This window comes from Centropristis striata, chromosome 15 (genome assembly GCF_030273125.1).
Source record: "Centropristis striata isolate RG_2023a ecotype Rhode Island chromosome 15, C.striata_1.0, whole genome shotgun sequence".
NCBI lineage: Eukaryota > Metazoa > Chordata > Actinopteri > Perciformes > Serranidae > Centropristis > Centropristis striata.
In genome coordinates, this window is record NC_081531.1 from 403,169 (window position 1) to 426,251 (window position 23,083).

General features: G+C 46.5%; 2 protein-coding genes across 3 annotated transcripts; both read left to right on the forward strand.

Annotated features, from left to right (window-relative positions):
- Positions 1–432: 432 nt before the first annotated feature.
- oatx (organic anion transporter X) lies at positions 433–12,505 on the forward strand. Of its 2 annotated transcripts, XM_059351644.1 has the most exons (16): positions 442–685; positions 1,721–1,868; positions 3,925–4,095; positions 4,428–4,501; positions 4,615–4,744; positions 5,259–5,362; positions 5,439–5,593; positions 5,729–5,897; positions 6,353–6,476; positions 6,570–6,685; positions 6,789–6,843; positions 8,175–8,334; positions 8,604–8,712; positions 11,244–11,322; positions 11,410–11,537; positions 12,196–12,505. In XM_059351644.1, exons 2-16 carry the CDS (start codon positions 1,842–1,844, stop codon positions 12,320–12,322), a joined length of 1,728 nt encoding a protein of 575 aa, XP_059207627.1. In that variant the 5' UTR covers positions 442–685; positions 1,721–1,841; the 3' UTR covers positions 12,323–12,505. The 2 variants fall into 2 exon arrangements, with proteins under 2 accessions (XP_059207628.1, XP_059207627.1); XM_059351645.1 differs by lacking the exon at positions 1,721–1,868 and having other exon boundaries at positions 433–685.
- A 1,359-nt stretch (positions 12,506–13,864) lies between these two features.
- Positions 13,865–21,360, forward strand: pwwp2a (PWWP domain containing 2A). The gene is given in 5 exon segments (XM_059352232.1): positions 13,865–14,634; positions 18,764–18,863; positions 18,865–18,975; positions 18,977–20,031; positions 20,033–21,360. Coding segments are annotated over 5 exon segments (2,535 nt in total). The 3' UTR covers positions 20,532–21,360.
- Positions 21,361–23,083: the final 1,723 nt, after the last annotated feature.

Sequence of the window (23,083 nt, forward strand, 5' to 3'; positions counted from 1 at the left end):
CGAGCAGCAGCCATGTTCACTGTTCTTTCTTACCGCCAAATGTCCCCAAGTCCAGCAGGGGGCGACTCGCTGGACGACTGCGTAGAAGTCTATGAGAAAATTTCTACTTCCATCTCCTGATCTGTTCAGTTTGTGTGTGTGTGTGTGTGTGTGTGTGTGTTCAGCTGAAACAACAAGATGACAAACTTCAGGCTTCAAACTGTGACTTGGAACCAGAGGGTCGTCGGTTCTGAATCCCAGGACTGATGGGTCGGGGGGCACTGACCCCCCCACTGCTCCCAGCGTGGTGTGTTCAGTGTGTGTGTGTGTGTGTGTGTGTGTCTGATCTGAGACCTGCTGAGACGTTTGTTGACTGAATCTCAGTCGGATGAATTCCGGGACAGGAAACCTCGAGGAGCGAGGACATGAAAACAAACTGAGCACGAGTCACTCTGCAGGACTCGTTAGGACTCGTTAGGAGTCTGACTGAGAGAGAGAGAGAGTTATTATTATTCTAGTGTCTCTCCACCAACAAAGAGTTAATGTTGACTTTTTTACAGTCACTCATTAATGTCCAGCTGTCTAAAACCTGTCGCTCCTCGCTGTGTCCACACTCGTCTGTCCACACTCGTCTGTCCACCCGTCTATCCACCCGTCTGTCCACTTGTCTGTCCACCCGTCTATCCACCCGTCTGTCTGACACACTGTAAGTACACTGCAAATTATTTAAGATTTTAAAAAAAACTTGTGTTTTTTTTGGTTATTTTACGTCTTTTTTGATGGGTTTTTCGTCTTTTTATGTCTTTGTCTTTTTTGTGATTTTACGTCTTTTTGTGGTCTTTTTGTGTCTTTTTTTGGTCTTTTTGTGTCTTTGTGTGTGTGTGTGTGTGTGTGTGTGTGTGTGGGGGGGTTGTGTCTCTTTTTGGTCTTTTTGTGTCTTTTGTGTCTTTTTACATCTTCTTTTGGTCACAAAATGACAAAAAAAGACAAAAAATGTACAAAAGAGATAAATGAAAGCATCCAGCAGTGATGAACTGGCCCGAGCAGAGTGACCTGATGATTATTTGGTTCTTACCAAGATTAAAAAAAAACTTTAGATTTAGAAGTGTTAGATCATTTATCTGGTTTTAAGAGTTAATTACTTATTTAGAGTGTTCAACATGCTTATTTCTAGATTTAATAATCTTGATTTAATAAATCTTGTCAAGGTAAATTATCTGTCCATGCAGCAAGATCATTTCCCTCAGATTTACTGTTTTATCTGGTTTTAGACCTTTAGATTTACTGTTTTATCTGGTTTTAGACCTTTAGATTTACTGTTTTATCTGGTTTTAGACCTTTAGATTTACTGTTTTATCTGGTTTTAGACCTTTTTATCAGTGTATTCACTGTGAGTTTTCACTGATTTTCAGATTAAATCCTGTTTTCCTTTCTGTCTCCGTTGAGCTGCAGCAGTTTAATCCTTTAAGAAGTCTCACCAGACTCCATGCAAATATTTCACCTTTTTAGAGTTCAGCTCTGCTCTCCACTACTTCTGTTTACATAAAGAACAAACAAACAAACAAACAAACAAACAAACAAACAGATTGAGATGCTTTTATCCACCACAGACGTTTGGATATTTTGGAGAAGTTTTTGAGCGGATCTTTTATGTTTTTTTTCTGAACATTTCTGGAGTTTCCAAATGGATTTTTAAGGAAACCTTTGTGTATTTATTTGTTTTTGTTTGTTTTGTTTTCAGGTTATTTCTGATGGAACTGAAGCTGAAAACCTGGAAACATTAGAAATCAGTTTTTATTGTTGATTTTATTATTAAATGGACTTCTGTGCTGCTGGACTGTAACATCAGAATAAAGAGAGAGATGGGCTTCAGTGAGCTGCTGGAGGAGGTGAGACAGGTTCTCTATTGATTAATTATTAACCCATTTAAGCCAGGAAAGCATTACCGCGTTTCTACCGTTAAAGCCAGGGCGCCGTTTGTGTTATTCTACCATTAAAGACGGGGGGCGCTGTTGTGTTATTCTACCATTAAAGACGGGGCGCCGTTTGTGTTATTCTACCATTAAAGACGGGGCGCTGTTGTGTTATTCTATCATTAAAGACGGGGCGCTGTTGTGTTATTCTACCATTAAAGACGGGGCGCTGTTGTGTTATTCTATCATTAAAGACGGGGGCGCTGTTGTGTTATTCTATCATTAAAGATGGGGCGCTGTTGTGTTATTCTACCATTAAAGACGGGGGCGCTGTTGTGTTATTCTACCATTAAAGACGGGGCGCTGTTGTGTTATTCTACCATTAAAGATGGGGGCGCTGTTGTGTTATTCTACCATTAAAGACGGGGGCGCTGTTGTGTTATTCTATCATTAAAGATGGGGCGCTGTTGTGTTATTCTACCATTAAAGATGGGGGCGCTGTTGTGTTATTCTACCATTAAAGATGGGGGCGCTGTTGTGTTATTCTACCATTAAAGACGGGGCGCTGTTTGTGTTATTCTACCATTAAAGATGGGGCGCTGTTGTGTTATTCTATCATTAAAGACGGGGCGCTGTTGTGTTATTCTACCATTAAAGATGGGGGCGCTGTTGTGTTATTCTACCATTAAAGACGGGGCGCTGTTTGTGTTATTCTACCATTAAAGATGGGGCGCTGTTGTGTTATTCTATCATTAAAGACGGGGCGCTGTTGTGTTATTCTACCATTAAAGATGGGGGCGCTGTTGTGTTATTCTACCATTAAAGCCGGGGCGCTGTTGTGTTATTCTACCATTAAAGACGGGGCGCTGTTGTGTTATTCTACCATTAAAGATGGGGGCGCTGTTGTGTTATTCTACCATTAAAGACGGGGCGCTGTTGTGTTATTCTACCATTAAAGATGGGGGCGCTGTTGTGTTATTCTACCATTAAAGATGGGGCGCTGTTGTGTTATTCTACCATTAAAGACGGGGCGCTGTTGTGTTATTCTACCATTAAAGATGGGGCGCTGTTGTGTTATTCTACCATTAAAGATGGGGCGCTGTTGTATTATTCTACCATTAAAGATGGGGCGCTGTTATGTTATTCTACCATTAAAGATGGGGGCGCTGTTGTGTTATTCTACCATTAAAGACGGGGGCGCTGTTGTGTTATTCTACCATTAAAGATGGGGCGCTGTTGTGTTATTCTACCATTAAAGATGGGGGCGCTGTTGTGTTATTCTACCATTAAAGATGGGGCGCTGTTGTGTTATTCTACCATTAAAGATGGGGCGCTGTTGTGTTATTCTACTATTAAAGATGGGGCGCTGTTGTGTTATTCTACCATTAAAGATGGGGCGCTGTTGTGTTATTCTACTATTAAAGATGGGGCGCTGTTGTGTTATTCTACCATTAAAGATGGGGCGCTGTTGTGTTATTCTACCATTAAAGACGGGGCGCTGTTGTGTTATTCTACCATTAAAGATGGGGGCGCTGTTGTGTTATTCTACTATTAAAGATGGGGCGCTGTTGTGTTATTCTACCATTAAAGACGGGGGCGCTGTTGTGTTATTCTACCATTAAAGACGGGAAAGCGGATACGTGGTTTTGTAGTATTTGTAGTTTTTTCCACCTATTTTCAGTCTCTTGGCCAATGAAATGCATCAGAATACATGTGGGAGTGTCGCAATGCAAAACGTTGATTTTTAAAAAAAACTTTATTGAAGGTTTGGACAAATAAACTTGACTTCTCATTAACAGGTATAAGCTCTCAAACACTTTTGAATTCCATTTCTATCTGCAACAGAGGCTGAAAATCTATTATTTAGTAGGAAGAGTTGACACTTCTGTTGAATTTACAGAAAAACTTTTTAGGGGCTGATTTTATAATCGCCCAGAGGTTTTACAGGCATTGTTTCCAGGCGTTTTAGGCCTAAATGGGTTAATTACTAGTTCCTGTAATGTAATCTGATTACTATGACATCACTGTACAGGTGGGCGGGTTCGGCAGGTACCAGTGGATCCACGTGACCCTCATCAGTCTACCTGGTCTCATGATGGCCAGTCAGAACCTGCTCAACAACTTCGTGTCAGGAAGCCCCGCCCACCACTGCCGCCTGCCAGCCAATCACAGCAACCTGCTGCTCAACCTGTCTCACTACCAGGTACCTGTCTGTCTGATCACTCACTACATACACAACCTGTCGCACTACCAGGTACCTGTGTCTACCACAAATGTTGTGTCTTTTTTGTAATTTTGCGTTTTTGGTAATTTTGTGTCTTTTTTTTGTAATTTTGTGTCTTTTTTTTTGTAATTTTGTCTTTTTTTGGGGTCATTTTGTGTCCTTTTTAGTAATTTTGTGTCTTTTTTGGTCATTTTGTGTCTTTTTTGGAAATTTTGTGTCTTTTTATGTAATTTTGTGATTGGCTGGTTCTTGTGATGGATGACTCTGATTGGCTGGTTGATGTAACGGAGGCCTCTGATTGGCTGCTGCAGGTGGAGCGGGAGCAGCTGTTGAAGGTTTTCATCCCGATGGATTCTTCAGGAAGTAGACTGGACCGCTGTCGCAGGTGACTGTTCTTCTTCTTCTTCTTCTCTAGTTTCACCTGCTCTGTGTGGTAATAAACGCCCTCTGACATCACTTCCTGTCCCACCTGACATCACTTCCTGTCCACCTGTCCAGGTACGTGGAGCCTCAGTGGCAGCTGTTAGCCAATCAGAGCTCAGCTAACGGCAGTGAGCCGCAGACTGAAGAATGTTTGGACGGCTGGACGTTCGACAGGAGTGAGTTCCTGTCTACTACTGTCTCTGAGGTACCTGTCTCACTGTCTGACTACCTGTCTGTCTGTTCCTGTCTACTACTGTCTCTGAGGTACCTGTCTCACTGTCTGACTACCTGTCTGTCTGTTCCTGTCCACTACTGTCTCTGAGGTACCTGTCTCACTGTCTGACTACCTGTCTGTCTGTTCCTGTCCACTACTGTCTCTGAGGTACCTGTCTAACTGTCTGACTACCTGTCTGTCTGTTCCTGTCCACTACTGTCTCTGAGGTACCTGTCTCACTGTCTGACTACCTGTCTGTCTGTTCCTGTCTACTACTGTCTATGAGGTACCTGTCTCACTGACTGTTGGTTCCAGTAGTAGAAGAACTGGTTTCAGTAGTAGAAGTGTTGGTTCCAGTTGTAGAAGTGTTGGTTCTAGTAGTAGAAGTGATGGGTCCTGTCTAACCCGTCTTTCTGTCTGACCCGTCTGTCTGTCTAACTCGTCTTTCTGTCTGACCTGTCTGTCTATCTGACCCGTCTGTCTGTCTGACCTGTCTGTCTCTCAGTGGGGGCTGGTGTGTTCAATGCGTCCCCTGAAACAGATGATCCAGACCATCTATATGGGCGGAGTTCTGACGGGCGCCATCGTCTACGGCGGCCTGTCCGACAGGTGAGACTCACCTGGTTGGATGACGTATCAGAGCTTCGTGTCCATGCACCAATCAGCAGCTGTCTTTCTGCCTCAGGTTCGGGAGGCGGTCTGTCCTTATTTGGTCGTACCTGCAGCTGGGCATCCTGGGCTGTAGCTCCGCCCTCTCGCCGTCATACACCGCCTACTGCGTCATCAGGTTCCTGAGCGGGATGGCGGTGTCCGGGGTCATCCTGAACGGAGTCTCACTGAGTACCTGTCTATCTGACTACCTGTTTGTCTATCTGTCTGACTGTCTGTTTGACTCCCTGCCTGTCTGACTGACTCCCTGCCTGTCTGCCTGTCTGTCTCTCTGACCTGTCTGTCTGACTACCTGTCTGTCCTCAGAGGTGGAGTGGATCCCGACCAGAGAGAGGACGTTGGTGGGGACTCTGACGTCGTTCTTCTTCACCTTTGGTCAGATGGTTCTGGCGGGGCTTGCCTATTGGCTGAGAGACTGGAGGAAGCTGCAGGTGGTCGTCTGCGCGCCGCAGTTTCTCTTCTTCGCCTACAGCTGGTCAGACTCTCACCTTACTGCTCTCTGATTGGTTAGACTCACCTTACTGCTCTCTGATTGGTCAGACTCTCACCTTACTGCTCTGTGATTGGTCAGACTCTCACCTTACTGCTCTCTGATTGGTCAGACTCTCACCTTACTGCTCTCAGATTGGTCAGACTCTCGCCTTACTGCTCTCTGATTGGTCAGACTCTCACCTTACTGCTCTCTGATTGTTCAGACTCTCACCTTACTGCTCTCTGATTGTTCAGTCTCTCACCTTACTGCTCTCGGATTGGTCAGACTCTCACCTTACTGCTCTGTGATTGGTCAGACTCTCACCTTACTGCTCTGTGATTGGTCAGACTCTCACCTTACTGCTCTCTGATTGTTCAGACTCTCACCTGTCTGCTCTGTGATTGGTCAGACTCTCACCTGTCTGCTCTCTGATTGGTGATTGGTCTGTGATTGGTCAGGTGGTACTCAGAGTCTGCTCGCTGGTTGGTTCTGAACCGTCGGTCTGAAGACGCCCTGAAGAGTCTCCACCGAGTCGCTCGAGTCAACGGGAAACCTGAGGTCATCGACAGGTTAACACTGGAGGTACCTGTCCGTCTGACTGTCTGTCTGTCTGTCTGCCTCTCTGACCTGTCTGCCTCTCTGACCTGTCTGTCTCTCTGACCTGCCTGTCTCCAGGTGCTCCACTCTCAGATGAGTAAGGAGATGGAGTCGAGTGGTTCGTCTCTGACGGCGTACGACCTGCTGAGGACTAGAGGGATGAGACGGATCTCCGTCTGTCTGGTGGCCGTCTGGTCTCTGTCCACTCACCTTCATTCATCCAGTTTATTATTATTAGTCTTTTATTTTATTAACATGTGTTTATGTATTCTACCTGTCCACCTGTCTGTCTCACAGGTTCTCCACCAGTTTTGCGTACTACGGTTTGACCATGGATCTGCAGAAGTTCGGGGTGAGTGGCCTGATTAGCATCTTTGCTAAAGCTAATCTGAAAAACATAACTTTCAGTCAGAAAGTTCAGAAGATGTTCAATATTTCTACCTGTTTACCTGTCTACCTCTCTACCTGTTTACCTTTCTAACTGCTTACCTGTCTACCTTTCTGCCTCTCTACGTGTCTACCTTTCTGCCTCTCTACCTGTTTACCTTTCTAACTGTTTACCTGTCTACCTTTCTACCTCTCTACCTGTCTACCTTTCTGCCTCTCTACCTGTTTACCTTTCTAACTGTTTACCTGTATACCTTTCTGCCTCTCTACCTGTTTACCTGTCTACCTTTCTGCCTCTCTACCTGTTTACCTGTCTACCTTTCTACCTCTCTACCTGTTTACCTTTCTAACTGTTTACCTGTCTACCTCTCTACCTTTCTCCCTGTTTACCTTTCTAACTGTTTACCTGTCTACCTTTCTACCTCTCTACCTCTCTACCTCTCTACCTTTCTGCCTCTCTACCTGTTTACCTTTCTAACTGTTTAGCTGTCTACCTTTCTACCTCTCTACCTCTCTACCTGTCTACCTTTCTGCCTCTCTACCTGTTTACCTTTCTAACTGTTTAGCTGTCTACCTTTCTACCTCTCTACCTGTCTACCTTTCTGCCTCTCTACCTGTCTACTTTTCTGCCTCTCTACCTGTTTACCTTTCTAACTGTTTAGCTGTCTACCTTTCTACCTCTCTACCTGTCTACCTTTCTGCCTCTCTACCTGTTTACCTTTCTAACTGTTTACCTGTCTACCTTTCTACCTCTCTACCTTTCTACCTGTCGACCTTTCTACCTCTCTAATTGTTTACCTTTCTACCTGTCTACCTTTCTACCTCTCTACCTCTCTACCTTTCTACCTGTTTACCTATCTACCTTTCTACCTCTCTAATTGTTTACCTTTCTACCTGTCTACCTTTCTACCTTTCTACATATATATCTGTTTACTTTTCTACCTTTCTTCCTGTCTACCTCTCTACATATCTACCTGTCTACCTCTCTACCTGTTTACTTTTCTACCTGTTTAGCTCTCCACCTCTCTACCTTTTTACCTCTCTTCATCTACCTGTTTACCTTTCTACCTGTCTACCTCTCTACATATCTACCTATTTACCTTTCTACCTGTTTACCTTTCTACCTGTCTATCTCTCTACATATCTACCTGTTTACCTGTCTACCTTTCTACCTTTTGACCTGTTTACCTTTCTACCTGTCTACTTTTCCACCGGTTTACCTGTCTACCTTTCTACCTGTCTCATGTTGAGGTTTTGTTGTTAAACCCCTTCCTGTCATCTGATTGGCTGTTCCAGGTGAGTATCTACCTGATGCAGATCATCTTTGGAGCTGTTGATTTTCCCGCTAAACTGATGGCTCTGGGCATGCTCAGTTATCTGGGGAGGCGGGTCTCTCAGGCCACCTGTCTCTTCCTGTCAGCGCTCATCATCTTCGCTAACATCTTCGTCCCCACAGGTAACGCACTCACACACACACACACACACACACACCTTTCTACCTGTGTACCTGTCTACCTTTCTACGTATCTACCTGTTTACCTGTCTACCTGTCTACCAGTTTACCTGTCAGTTCAGCATCTTGTTGGAGTTATTTCAGCACCTTTAGATCCGTGTATTCTCATTAAATCACAGATAGATCATCCTGTCCACCTGTCTACCTGTTTACCTGTGTACCTCATTAAATCACAGATAAATCTCTTTATTTTTGTTGTTTTGTTGTTCCAGACATGCAGACCATCAGGACCACGCTGGCGTGTCTGGGTAAAGGCTTCACCTCTGCCTCCTTCACCACCGTCTACCTGTACACCGGGGAGCTCTACCCCACCGTCATCAGGTGACATTCGTGGCAGCAAGTCAGGGATTTACCACTTTGTATCAAAACAAAAGGTTATGTTATGCAGCCATAACCATCTCGGTCCAGCTACACAGGAAGTCTTTGACAAAGTCCTCGATCAGAATAAAGGACAGTTTTTATTTACTGTTCCTGTTAGAATAAAGGGGGACTGGAGGGTGTGTTCCAATTACCGTGGAATCACACACAGTCTACCCCAGGGAGCTGAAAGGAGGCTCCGGCCGATTGTCCAACCTCAGATTAAGGAGGAACAATGCGGCTTCCGTCCTGGTCGTGGAACAACGGACCAGCTCTTTACCCTCCGAGACTTCTGGAGGGGTCATGGGAGTTTGCTCATCCAGTCTACATGTGTTTTGTGGACTTGGAGAAGGCTTACGACCGTGTCCCTCGGGGAGTCTTGTGGTGGTACTGAGGGAATATGGGGTACCGGGCTCATTGCTACGAGCTATCCGGTCCCTATAGAACCAAAGTGAGAGCTGTGTCCGCATACTCGGCACAACGTCAAACGCGTTCCCGGTGGGTGTTGGCCTCCGCCAGGGTTGGCCCTTGTCTCCGATTCTGTTCGTGGTCTTCATGGACAGGATCTCAAGGTGCAGCCGGGGGGAGGAAGGGATCCGGTTTGGTGACCTTAGAATTACATCTCTGCTGTTTGCAGATGATGTGGTTCTTTTGGCTTCATCAGACCAGGACCTCCAGCACTCACTGGGGCGGTTTGCAGCAGAGTGTGAAGCGGTTGGGATGAGAGTCAGCACCTCCAAGTCTGAGGCCATGGTTCTCTGGGTGAAAACGGTGGACTGGCCCCCTCTGGGTGGGGAGAGGTACTGCCTCCTCTGGGTGGAGACAGGTACTGCCCCCTCTTGGTGGAGAGAGGTACTGCCCCCTCTGGGTGGAGACAGGTACTCCCCCCTCTGGGTGGAGACAGGTACTGCCAACTCTGGGTGGAGAGAGGTACTCCCCCCTCTGGGTGGAGACAGGTACTGCCCCCTCTGGGTGGAGAGAGGTACTGCCCCCTCTGGGTGGAGACAGGTACTGCCTCCTCTGGGTGGAGACAGGTACTGCCTCCTCTGGGTGGAGAGAGGTACTGCCCCCTCTGGGTGGAGAGAGGTACTGCCCCCTCTGGGTGGAGAGAGGTACTGCTCCCTCTGGGTGGAGACAGGTACTGCCCCCTCTGGGTGGAGACAGGTACTGACCCGCTGGGTAGAGACAGGTACTGCCCCCTCTGGGTGGAGACAGGTACTGCCCCCACTGGGTGGAGAGAGGTACTGCCCCCTCTGGGTGGAGACAGGTACTGCCCCCTCTGGGTGGAGAGAGGTACTGCCCCCGCTGGGTGGAGAGAGGTACTGCCCCCTCTGGGTGGAGACAGGTACTGCCCCCTCTGGGTGGAGACAGGTACTGCCCCCTCTTGGTGGAGAGAGGTACTGCCCCCGCTGGGTGGAGAGAGGTACTGCCCCCTCTGGGTGGAGACAGGTACTGCCCCCTCTTGGTGGAGAGAGGTACTGCCCCCGCTGGGTGGAGAGAGGTACTGCCCCCGCTGGGTGGAGAGAGGTACTGCCCCCTCTGGGTGGAGACAGGTACTGCCCCCTCTGGGTGGAGACAGGTACTGCCTCCTCTGGGTGGAGAGAGGTACTGCCCCCTCTGGGTGGAGAGAGGTACTGCCTCAAGAGAAGGAGTTCCAGTATCTCGGGGTCTTGTTCAGCAGTGAGGGTAGAACGGAACGTGAGATGGACAGGCAGTTTGGTGCGGCGTCAGCAGTGATGTGGGCGTTGTACCTGACCTTCGTGGTGAAGAAGGAGCTGAGCCTGAAGGCAAAGCTCTGGATTTACCGCTCCATCTACGTTCCAACCCTCACCTATGGTCCTGAGCTTTGGGTAGTGACCCAAATAACAAGATCGTGGATACAAGCGGCATCCCCCCGCGACCCGGCCCCATATAAGGGGGCGAGAATGGCCAGACACCATTACCATGAAACTCCCTTTCCTTATTGTTTATATAAATATATATATATGGGTCAATGACGTGATCTAACGCAGTGTCAGTTGGTGTGACCAGTAATTTTTTTTTCATAAAAATCTGATTATTTACAGGAAAATAAATGTGAATTTTAATGAGAAAATATACATGTAATACAATAATACAATCCAGGTTTAAATTGCAACATTATGGTATATAACAAATTTTACATATTTTGTCTGAACTTTCGAAGAAAAAGGCTGTTCTAAGAATATGTTCTGCTCAATATTGACGAAATGAGAATAGAAATACTCAGAAATATGTTTTTTAAAATGAAGTAATTAAATGTATAAGTCCGCTTAAATACACTGTAGGTGGAAAAAGTTTATATAAATATATATATTTATTATTAATTTGTGGTTACACTATTTGACATCTTGCCAACCCTTATCTGTCACTGACCCATATATATATATATATATCTATATATATATATAGATATATATATCTATATATCTATATATATATATATAATTTTTTTTTATATATTTATATATTTTCAGGCAGACAGGAATGGGCTTTGTGTCCACCATGGCGAGGATCGGCAGCATGGCAGCGCCCGCCGTCCTGATCCTTGACGAGGTGACGTCATTAACTGAATCTTAATTTTAATCTTTGAACACCAGCTGACGCTAAAGCTAACGCTAACAGCTGGACTACATTTTCCAGGTGCTCCCTGCTCTGCCCAGCGTGGTGTACGGCAGCGCTGCCGTGCTCGCTGCCGGCTTCGCCTGCTTCCTGCCGGAGACGCTGAATATCCCGCTGCCCGAAACCATCGACGACGTGGAGGAGAAGTGGTGAGCTAACGGCTAACAGTTAGCTTCAATAGCTGTGTTAGCTGCAGTATCTAACAAATAGCTTTGTTAGCAGCATTAGCTTGGTTAGCAACATTAGCGTTGCTAGCTTCAATAGTGTTAGCAGCATTAGCTTTGTTAGTGGGATTAGTGTTGTTAGCAGCATTAGCATTGTTAGCTACATTAGCATTGCTAGCTTCATTAGTGTTCGCAGCATTAGCATTGTTAATGGGATTAGTGTTGCTAGCAGCATTAACTTCGTTTGCAACATTAGCATTGTTAGCTTCATTAGTGTTAGCAGCATTAGCATTGTAAGTGGGATTAGTGTTGTTCGCAGCATTAGCTTTGCTAGCTACAATAACATTGTTAGAAGAATTAGCATTGCTAGCTTCATTAGTGTTAGCAGCATTAGCATTGTTAGTGGGATTAGTGTTGTTAGCAGCATTAGCTTGGTTAGCAACATTAGCATTGCTAGCAGCATTAGTGTTAGCAGCATTAGCATTGTTAGTGGGATTAGTGTTGTTAGCAGCATTAGCATTGCTAGCTACATTAGCATTGTTAGCAGAATTAGCATTGCCAGCTTCATTAGTGTTAGCAGCATTAGCTCTGTTAGCTACATTAGCTTTGTTCATTGAAAACTGAAAAATAAATGGCTATGCAGGTCTGGGAGAATCCCCGCCCCCCGGCAGGAAGAGGGCGTGGCTTTAAAGGAAGGCGTGGTCTCAACAGAGGGCGTGGCTTTAAAAGATCTTAAGGAAGCAGAAGGGACCGGACTCAACGCCCTCTGACCAATCAGACGGCTGGACTGAACCTCGACCAAGCAGACGGCTGGACTGAACCTCGACCAATCAGTGTTGAATAAATGAAGCTGAAGTTTCTATAAATGTTTTACTGAGAGAAATGACTCATAAAGGTTTATTTAAATCAATTATATTTTATATTAATATGTTACATTATATAAATATATTATTATATAATGTAGTTAATGGATTAAATTGATGATTATGGATTTATTGTTTACTGTTGTGATGTCTGTATTCCTGTCATTAATTATGATAAATCTGTGATCAATAACTAATAAAACTGTGATCAATATCAGATTATTGTTCTTGTTTCAGACTGAATCACATGTCACTTCACATGTGTCTGCACCCTGGCAGCCATTTTGAAAAAATGTTTTTTTTTTTGTCTTCCAATCACATACAGGATCAATCTGCACCTCACCTTATTCTGACTTATTCTGAAGGATTTCCCACATGTGTTTTCTCCAGGAGAGGGATCTGTGGTCATGGATCTCTGTGACCTGCAGCGTTAACATCTCCATAATAATAATAATAATAATAATAATAATAACAAAAATTCTGTATCTATAAAAATAGTGTAAATAGCAGAATATATAGACTCAAGAAAATATACATTCTTAAAAAACATATAGACTTCAACATACTATCATTGCACCAGTCAGCAGCAGCAGCAGGTGAAGTCTAAAATATGATGATAGATGAAAAAAAGTCATTTATCCCCTCATATTTAGAACGGGTTATTGATGGTGGAAAACGGCATTTTCCTCCATTGTCTGAGATTATAAACTGTAAACACAAAGCCAGTTGTGTGTAGTTTGAGTTTAGACATGAAACATAAAATAAATAAATAAATAAATAGAGCATAAAAGACAGAAAGTTTCTGCCAAACAAAAGTTTGCAGTGCCACTGCACATTCTCACGGCAAGTTCACTTTTCATACATGTGGCGTGTGCGGGAAAAACAAAGTATGCAATGTTTTTATGCGTACGAAGCGTTGATGCATGAGGCCCCAGGAGTCTCTATTATTATATTTATTATTATTATTTTATTTTTTTAAAATTATTATTATTGTTGTTGTTGTTATAATAACAACATTAATATTAACATAATATTATATTATTATTATAATCATCATTATTAGGTTTATATATCAGAATCAATAATTCTTTATTGATCAAGTGACTTTCTGTTTATCTCCAACAAGAACACAGACATATAATATAATATATAATGAATAATAATAGAAAAAATATATATAATATAATACATAATGAATAATAATATAAATAAATATAATATATAATAAATAATAATATGAATAAATATATATAATATAAAATAAACAATAATAGTGCTGGTGACCACGCCCCCTGACGGCGACCCGACGCCTCACACTCTAACAGCATCAGCCAATCAGAGGCCACGCTGTGCTCGTTTCCTTTGAGTGACAGGGCTCTTAGCCAATGGCGCGCCGGCAGGGCGACTGGGGGCGGGGCGAGGCGCCTCTCGGCAGCACAGCGGAATAAAATGGCGGCCGTGGCTGCAGAGCCAGGAGCTGCGGTTCCGACAACAGCAGAGAGCGGCGGGACGGAGCCCCCAGAACCCGGACCCGCTGGCCCGGGACCCGGCGGCCCAGGACACGGCCCCGGAGCCCCGCTGGAGGCCGGCGGCCCGGCCCCGGAGCAGCCCGGGCCCCGGCTGGAGGCCGCGGGGGACCAGCAGGAGATCCGCCATGACAGGCCGGAGTCCGCGGCGGGAAACCCGCTGCTGGAGCCCGCCGAGGACCGGCTCGGTCCACCGGGTCCACCGGGGCCGCTGGGGCCGCTAGGGCCGCTGGGGCCGGGGCCGGAGCTGGGCGCTCCGCTGGACCCGGGCAGCATGGACCGGTTCTCTCCTGGCCTGTACCCGGACCCCTCCGCCGTCTTCCTGCACTCCGTCCCGGTCCCGGTGGTCCCCCCTCCGGACCCCGAGGCCGGCCTGTCCCTGGCCGAGCCGGCCGAGCCCACCCAGACCACGGACCGGGCCGAGCCGGGCCGGGATCGGGACTACAGACCCGGACCCGGGGTGTCGGTCCCGCTCAGACCGGACCCGGAGCCGGGCTACGGGCAGAGCTCCGCGGGGACCGAGGACCTGGTGCCGGACTCCCCCGGAGAGGAGCAGCCCAGACCGGATCAGGACCTGAGTCCCGGGACGGAGGTCCGGGTCTCCCTGGACCACGTGATCGACGACGCGCTGGTGGTGTCGTTCCGGAGGGGGGGCCAGGTGTTCTCAGGGGTCCTGATGGACGTCAACAGGAGGTAAACAACAACAACAACAACACACCTGACACACACAAACAACCAGACAGCAAGAATAGGACCCCTTTATATTATAATATATATATATATATATATATATATATATATATATATATATATATTATAATAAACAGGTATATATTTAAGTGTGTGTTCATGTGAATCAGTCAGTTGAATATTTAAAGACTTTCTCACTGTTTGTTTGTGTTTAGATTATGTTGTTGTTTTTTAATATGTTTAATTTAGTTTGACGCTTTTTCCAGAAACGTTTGAACAGTAATGCTGCATTAAAAACTACAAACACTATCAATAAATACTATGAATAAATACTACTAATAAAATATTAAACAGAAACATAGAAATGTGCTGATTTGATATTAACATAATCCAGTAAAACCCTTGAATTACCTGGTTTTCTGGTTTTTCTGCATTCATTTGTCACCAAACGTGATCTGATCTTCATCTTAGTTATAGACAAACACAACCTGCTTCACCTAATACCACAATAACTGTTACAATATTTCATGTTTTTATTGAAGACACTCATTCAACATTCAGAGTGGAAACAGGAAGTGAACTCTTGAGTTAATAACTGAAAGAACCTCCTTTACAGGGTCTTTAGAGGTCTTTGTGGGGGGTGGGGGGGGGTAGCGTTACTCGGCCTTACTGTTTTTTTAAAAAGCTTTTTTTTTTTTAAGAACTGTGCAATTTCACATAATTTTGACCACTATCATTACTATAGGTAACTAAAAAACAGACTAAATTTGCTTTAGTTGTAATTTACACTTTATTTGCACAATTCACAGCCACCTTTTGAGCATTTAATTCTTCTGGCTGAATTGGTCCTGGAGCAGAATCAGCCTGTTACGCAGAGATTAGCCTTAAAAATCAGCATCTTAATTTGTGTAATTTCCTTCTTTGAATAATGATATTTTCATATAAAATCTCCACGTCTGCAGTCTGAAAAAGAAAAATAGTTTGCATTTGAATTAATTTAAATTCAATTATCATTCCAATTCAAATAATCATTAATTCCTTGGTAGATTATTTTCACTTGGTATCTTTGTATTGCCCTTTACAGTAACATGACGGGTGAAGCTGCCAGGTCACCTCCAGTTCTACCTGCTTCTCTGTGAGACATATCGCCCTTTAAAAGATCATAATACTGCTGCTGTGTTTTAATTTAACATCACTGTTTCACATTGAGAGGTCTAATGTGGAGTTATAGAGTTGGGAGGAGGTGTGTGGGCACATCACGCTCCCCTAGCCTGCTAACGCCAGACTAGATCTCAGATGAGATCTGGTCTGGCTAACGCCAGACTAGATCTCAGATGAGATCTGGTCTGGCTAACACCAGACTAGATCACAGATGAGATCTGGTCTGGCTAACGCCAGACTAGATCTCAGATGAGATCTGGTCTGGCTAACACCAGACTAGATCACAGATGAGATCTGGTCTGGCTAACACCAGACTAGATCTCAGATGAGATCTGGTCTGGGAACCAGCCGTTCATTTCTCCGTAGAGGAGGTGTGGTTTACGATCCTCCAGAGCCGTTTATTGGACGCTTAGAATGTCTATCAAAGCGTCTGTAGGTAGCTCTTAGCCAATCAGATCAGTTATACCAGATGACGTAGTAGAGCAACAGAGATGGATGTTTGTTGTGTGTGTGTCTGTGAGAGAGTGTTGCTGCTGCTTTGCTTCTCCAGTTCTCGCTTTCTGACAGATTATTTATTTTTACGCCTTATTCCCCCTCATGTCATTCAGCCACACACATCCACTGATTTTATGGTCACTAGACGAGCTGCTGGGGGTCTCTGGGGGCTCCGCTGTCCCCCGGCTCGTAGCCAGATCACCGTGGTTACAGCAGCGAGCGCTAGCGGGGCTAGCTGGTAGATTAGACTTTGGCCAAATCCTGTCGGAAGCATTAAGGCTAAAACATACTTTCTCGTGGTGAAACAGCAGTGTAAAGTCAAACGTTGTTCTTCTTTTAGAATTAACTTTTGCTCTAAACTATTTAAAATGGCATCTACAGCTAAAGACAGTTTCGCGTCTGCTGCAGCCATGTTGGATCCGTAAGAAAACTACAAAACTACAAGCTTCCATTTGTCGAGTTCGTCCCACCCCGTTCTATGATTGGATCCCTAAAACAGGGCTAAGAAACGGCTGTAGTTCCCAGACTGCCTGGAGGTTCGAAATGAAATTTGAGCGTGCAAGGCAGTATGGGTATACCCAGGCTAACACTCCCCCACTTCATTAGCCCCCGACCTCACTCGACTGCAGCTATGCTAGCTAAAGTGACAGCATACCATAGAAACTGACTAACGCAGCAACGCCTTTTTATATTTTAACATTTCACATTACATTTACATTTTTTATAACTAACAGTAAAGCAGAATAAAGCTATAGTAGTGCCCCATGAAAAGGACCAAGCAGTAGCTGACGTTAGCAGCCTGTTCCTCTCCTCAGCGGTGGAGACTCAGGTAGCAGGGGAAAGTAATACCCATAACCCATAGTTTTGGTGTATTTTTGGTTATTTGTCCAGCCTTAAGTGGAAGCTTGGCTAATGTTACTCACCAGCACTTCCTTGGTGGTATTCTGATGACAGACGTTTTCTGGTACTCCGTTAAATGCTTTTCACTCCTGTTGTTGTTGTTGTTGTTGCTCGCACTGGCGCGCGCACTCGCCTCCCTCTCGCACACTCACACACACACACACACACACACACACACACACACACACACTCACACACGCCAGGGGAACGAAAACTTTTCTGAAAACAGATAGGTGTAAACAGAATTCTTTTTAATAAGAGAAGGTGAAATGTCCCGGCAACATGTAAAGATCAATGGGACGCAATGCGGTTCTTCTTTATTTTTCCCCACCTGCTCTATTTTTTCTCTTAGGCGGGAGGCAAAAATGCTTGGGCGCTGTGCCTAAGCCGTATAATGGCAGGGAAAACCTTGCCTTTAGAACCAAACCCTTCTGGTAGCTGCTGATCAGACCTGAACCACATTCAGGAGGAGTTCTGGGGCATTTTGCATCTTTTTTGGTCATCTTGCATCTTTTTTTGGTTATTTTGCGTGGTTTTTTGTTATATTGCGTCTTTTTTTTTGGCATTTTGCGTCTTTTGGTCATTTTATATCTTTTATTGTTATTTTGTGTCATTTTTTGGTAATTTTGCATGTTTTTGGCCATTTTGCGTCTTTTTGGTCATTTTGCGTTTTTTGTTATATTGCGTCTTTTTTGGTCAGTTTGCGTCTTTTTTTTGGCTATTTTGCGTCTTTTTTTGGTCATGTTGCGTCTTTTTGTGGACATTTTGCATCTTTTTTGGGGCATTTTGCATCTTTTTTTTGATATTTTGCGTCTTTTTTGTTTTGTGTCTTTTTGGTCATTTTGCATCTTTTCGGCCATTTTGCGTCTTTTTGGTTCTCACATCTCATCGTTAGGACTCTAGGTGTACTGATTCCTGACTCCAATCAGCTGTTAATGGATCATTAGCCAAAGGCTTCACTTCCTGTTTCCACCAGGTCTCTGAATGTTTAATGGATGTGTTCAATAAAAACATGAAATATTATAATAAATAGTGGTATGAGACAAATTAATGCAGAAAAAACAAAAAAAACAAAACAGTAATCTAAAAAACAAAACAAAAAAAACAGTAAACCAAAAACAAACAGAAAACCAGGAAACCAGTTAACCCCCCCAAAAAACATAAAGCCAGTAAACATAAAATCCAGGAAACCAGGAACCAGAAAACCAGTAAACCAGAACACCCCTCCAAAAACAGAAAACCAGTAAACCAGAAAAAAAACCAAAAAAACTGAAAACTAGTAAACCAGTAAACAAGCAACAAACCCCCCCCCCCCCCCCCCAAAAAAAAACGGGAAAACCAGTAAACCAAAAACAGAAAACCAGTAAGCCAAAAAAAAACCCAGAAAACCAGTAAACCAAAAAAAACGTAAACCAGAAAACCTAACCCCCCCCCCCCCCCAGAAAAAACTGAAAATTACAACAAAAACTGGAAAACTTTTTGAAATACAAAACCTGAAACAGTTTTTTGTTTGTGTGTGTGTGTGTGTGTGTGTGTGTGTGTGTGTGTGTGTGTGTGTGTGTGTGTGTGTGTGTAGGTTTGGACCATACGGTATTCCCGTCACCGTGTTCCCTCGCCGTGACGACCGGCGACCTCCAGCAGTCAGCGACGACTCGTCCACCAAGCAGGAAGACGTCAGCGGTGGCGAGGCCCCCGCCCCCTCAGGCCCCGCCCCCTCAGGCCCCGCCCCCTCAGACTCCGTCCTGGACCACCAAACCGCCGCCGCTGTTCCAGGAGGGAGCGCCGTACCCCCCCCCCTCTGTTCATCAGGGACACCTACCACCAGGCCTTACCTCAGCCACCGCCACGCAAGATCAAACGGCCAAAACGCCGCTACCGCTGCGAGGAGCCCACCTCCATCATGAACGCCATCAAGCTCCGCCCCCGCCAGGTGCTCTGCGACAAGTGTAAAGGAGTCGTGGCATCTGGTGGTGGGCTACGAGAGGTGCGGCGCGGCCCCGTGGATCTGAGGAGCGAGGAGGCGTCCCGGCGGAGGCGAGCGGCGGCCGAGGGACCGATCTCCTCCGAGCTGAAACGGCTGAGGAGCGACGACAAGGGAGGCAAACGGTCGTCGTCAGGGATACGCGTGACATCATCATCATCGTCGTCGTCTCGCCGCGTCCTCAAGGGCGTGGCCTCCTCGTCCTCCAGCCGATTGTGTCTGAACTCTAAGAAAGTTCTGGCCAAAGGTTCCGACTGCTCCAAAGCTCGCCACGTTCTCAAGAAGTTGGCAAGGAGTTCAACGGCCGAGGCGCCACCGCCTCCGCACCGCCGGCCCAAAGACCAGAACCAGAACCAGAACCAGGACCAGGACGAGGGGCGGGACCAGGAGCGGGTCCACGCCAAGGCGGTGACTCGGGCCGCCGCCCTGCAGAACCACAACCAGAAGGTGCACTTCACGCGGCGCCTGCAGCACCTGAGTGGTGGTGGCGGCGCCGTCGGCTCGCCGTTACCGCCCAGAATGCGTCTGAAACCTCAAAGGTATCGAACCGACGACATCCAGGCCCCACCCCCTTCCTCCTCCTCCCCGCCCAAACAGAACGCTCGCTCCCCGCCCCCCCCCAGGCCGCCAGTAAGCCCAGCCCACACACCCGGAGCCCTGCCCCCTCCCTCCCCAGCCCCGCCTCCCTCCGGTATATCCAGCGTTGCCATGGAAACGCAGGAGGAGGAGGTGGTGGCGGAGCAGGAGGCAGAGGCTCCTCCCCCCTGCTCCTCCTCCCACTCAGAGTGCAGCTCGACAGAGACCTTTGACCTCCCACCGCCGGGCGACCCCTCTGCTGCTGCCGCCACCGCTCCCCCCCCCCCCCTCCTCCTCGCCAACGCCTGATGCCGAGGAGACGGTGGCCGGCGGCGAGGAGGAGGAGCAAGGGGGAGGCGACCCGAAGAGACGGCGTAAGTCGTCCACGTCCTCTTCGTCCTCCTCGTCCTCGTCCTCGTCCTCCGTCTTCTCCAAGTCGGTGTCGAAGGTTGCACTGCCCGACGGGCGCCACGTGTGTGCCGGCGACATAGTGTGGGCGAAGATCTACGGCTTCCCATGGTGGCCGGCGCGCGTGCTCGGCATCACGGTGGCGCGGCGCGGTGATACGGGGCTGGCGGTGCGGCAGGAGGCACGAGTGTCCTGGTTCGGCTCGCCGACCACATCCTTCCTGCCGCTCGGCTCGCTGGCGCCGTTCCTCGAGAGCTTCCAGTCGCGCTTCGACAGGAAGCGGAAGGGCCCGTACCGCCGCGCCATCGCCGAGGCCGCAAGCGCAGCCAAGCAGCTGACGCCCGAGGTCCGGGCGCTGCTCACGCAGTTTGAGACGTAGCATCAGCCTCCCTGCTTGCCCCGCCCCCTGCCCTCTAGCCCCGCCCCCTCCACGCCGACCTGAGCCTGTCAATCAGAGACTTCCTGTTTGGAGAGGAGGGGGCGGGGCTTCTGAGTTACCTGTCAGTGTTCGGGGGGGGGCAGTGGACGGGGTTTATTTCTGTTGGTTAGCAGCAGCGTTTCTACCCGCCTGATGATGTCATCGTGATGTCATGTAGGATCGGCTGAGCGTCTCGTGCTGATTGGCCGACAGCTGTGTCACGATGATGTCACACATGACATCGTAAATAATGTTCCGTTAACACTAAGTCATGTTCGGCTAATGCTGCGTTCTGATTGGAAGCCGTCTGGCGGCGGCGAGAAACGCTGCGGCGACCGACGTGTCACTTCCTGTCTGACTGAAAGACTTTAAAACTGTGAAACACAAAGTGTCCAAATTGAGGCCCAGGGGCCCAAACAGGGTCCAAACAGGGTCCAGACCAGCTGATCATCACGTGATCATGTCCCTTCCATCTGATTGGACAAGTCATCAATGCTGCTGCTGATTGGTCCAAACTTGTCCCCTGTAGTCCCTGATGTCCTGGTTAGGGTATTTTAGAGACAAAGACGTCTCGTCCTGTTTGGGACACAGTTCATCAACATGAGACTGACATGAGGACGGGGGGACAGGTAGATACACTAGCAGGGGACAGATGACCGTAAGGACGATGAGGACAGTATGACATTGGGACAGGTTGGACAGGGGGACAGGTAGACACACTGGTGGGGATGGACAGCTGTGAGGACAGGTAGAACAGGTGGACAGAGGGACAGTGGGACTTGAGGACAGTAGGACATGGGGACATTAGGACAGAGGGACAGTAGGACATGGGGACATTAGGACAGAGGGATATGAGGACAGAGGGATATGAGGACAGGGATATGAGGACAGAGGGATATGAGGACAGTAGGACATGGGGACATTAGGACAGTAGGACATGGGGACATTAGGACAGTAGGACATGGGGACAGTAGGACAGTAGGACATGGGGACAGTAGGACATGGGGACAGCAGGACAGAGGGATATGAGGACAGTAGGACATGGGGACATTAGGACAGTAGGACATGGGGACAGTAGGACAGAGGGATATGAGGACAGTAGGACATGGGGACAGCAGGACAGAGGGATATGAGGACAGTAGGACATGGGGACAGAGGGATATGGGGACAGTAGGACAGAGGGATATGAGGACAGAGGGACAGACGGCTGTGAGGACATGGGGACAGTAGGACATGGGGACATTAGGAGATGGGGACAGTAGGACATGGGGACAGCAGGATATGGGGACAGTAGGACAGAGGGATATGAGGACAGAGGGACAGACGGCTGTGAGGACATGGGGACAGTTTTCCCGCTGTAGTCCGTCTGTTTGCAGATCAGAGATCCTGATTGGTTGGACAGGATGTTGGACAGAAAACACGGACTAAAGAATCCGTCTGATGGACTGTGATTGTTTTTATTCTCATGTTTTAAATCTATTAAAAAACTTCAAACTTCTCCTCGTTGCTTTTCTTCTTCTTGACCTCTCAGACTTTCTCACCTGCAAACAGATGTTAGAGATGTTTTTACCTGAAACCTGCAACGGTCAACACCTGTTCACATTTAAACGGCTACATTTACATTATATTATTATTTATAAAAACTTTTAACGAGCTGCCGATTTCAGGTAAAAACACCTCTGACAGCCAGACTGGGAAAACACCAGCGGGTACTGACTAAATACTGGGAAACAGCCAGGTACTGGATAAATACTGGAGCAGGTAATGATTACATACTGGGACAATATCAGCAAGCACTGGCTAAATACTGAAATATAGAATCGGGCACTGGCTAAATACTGAAATATATAGGATCGGGCACTGGCTAAATATGGAAATATATTATGAGGCACTGGCTAAATACTGAAATATAGAATCGGGCACTGGCTAATTCCTGAGATGTGGCAGTTTTTCAGTGTGTCTCAAAGGTCATCATCCAGTTAACTGGCGTTCATTATATCTGGCACCAAAATAAAAGCATTAAAAAAAACATTTTATTTTTATATTAAGTGTTTATCAGCTCTTAATGTGAAACAAACAGTAAGTGAAGTTAAAGGTTAGTTTCCTCTTAAACCGTTTAAATCTAAACAATGTTATTGACATAGACATCTATACTCAGACGCCGCGTCGACTGCTGCCGCCCAGTGGAGCGGCGAGCCTACAGGGCGGCCATCTTGGAACAGGGCCGGAAGGAGGAACGGTGTTTCTAACAATAAAAGTGATAAAAAATCGCTCAGTTGTCAATCTATTTTCACGCGGCTTGTACATTTGAATTATTATTACTAATCTTATAATCATGTTATTTTATTATATTATTTTATTATTAAGGTATTGCTATTATATTATTATTGTTATTATTTTATCACTTATCATTTTTGACTGAAATACTGGAGGATGCACATCCAAATAAAATATAAGTTTAAAATAAGTATAAATAAAAAAATCAAATAAAATAAGTCTTCCCAGAGACGGTT

Coding starts and splice junctions, on each gene's coding strand:
- oatx (XM_059351644.1), top strand. CDS start 1,842: ATGGGCTTCAGTGAGCTGCTGGAGGAG. Junction 4,502..4,614: donor AGACTGGACCGCTGTCGCAG/GTGACTGTTCTT, acceptor CCACCTGTCCAG/GTACGTGGAGCCTCAGTGGC. Junction 11,323..11,409: donor CCGTCCTGATCCTTGACGAG/GTGACGTCATTA, acceptor TACATTTTCCAG/GTGCTCCCTGCTCTGCCCAG.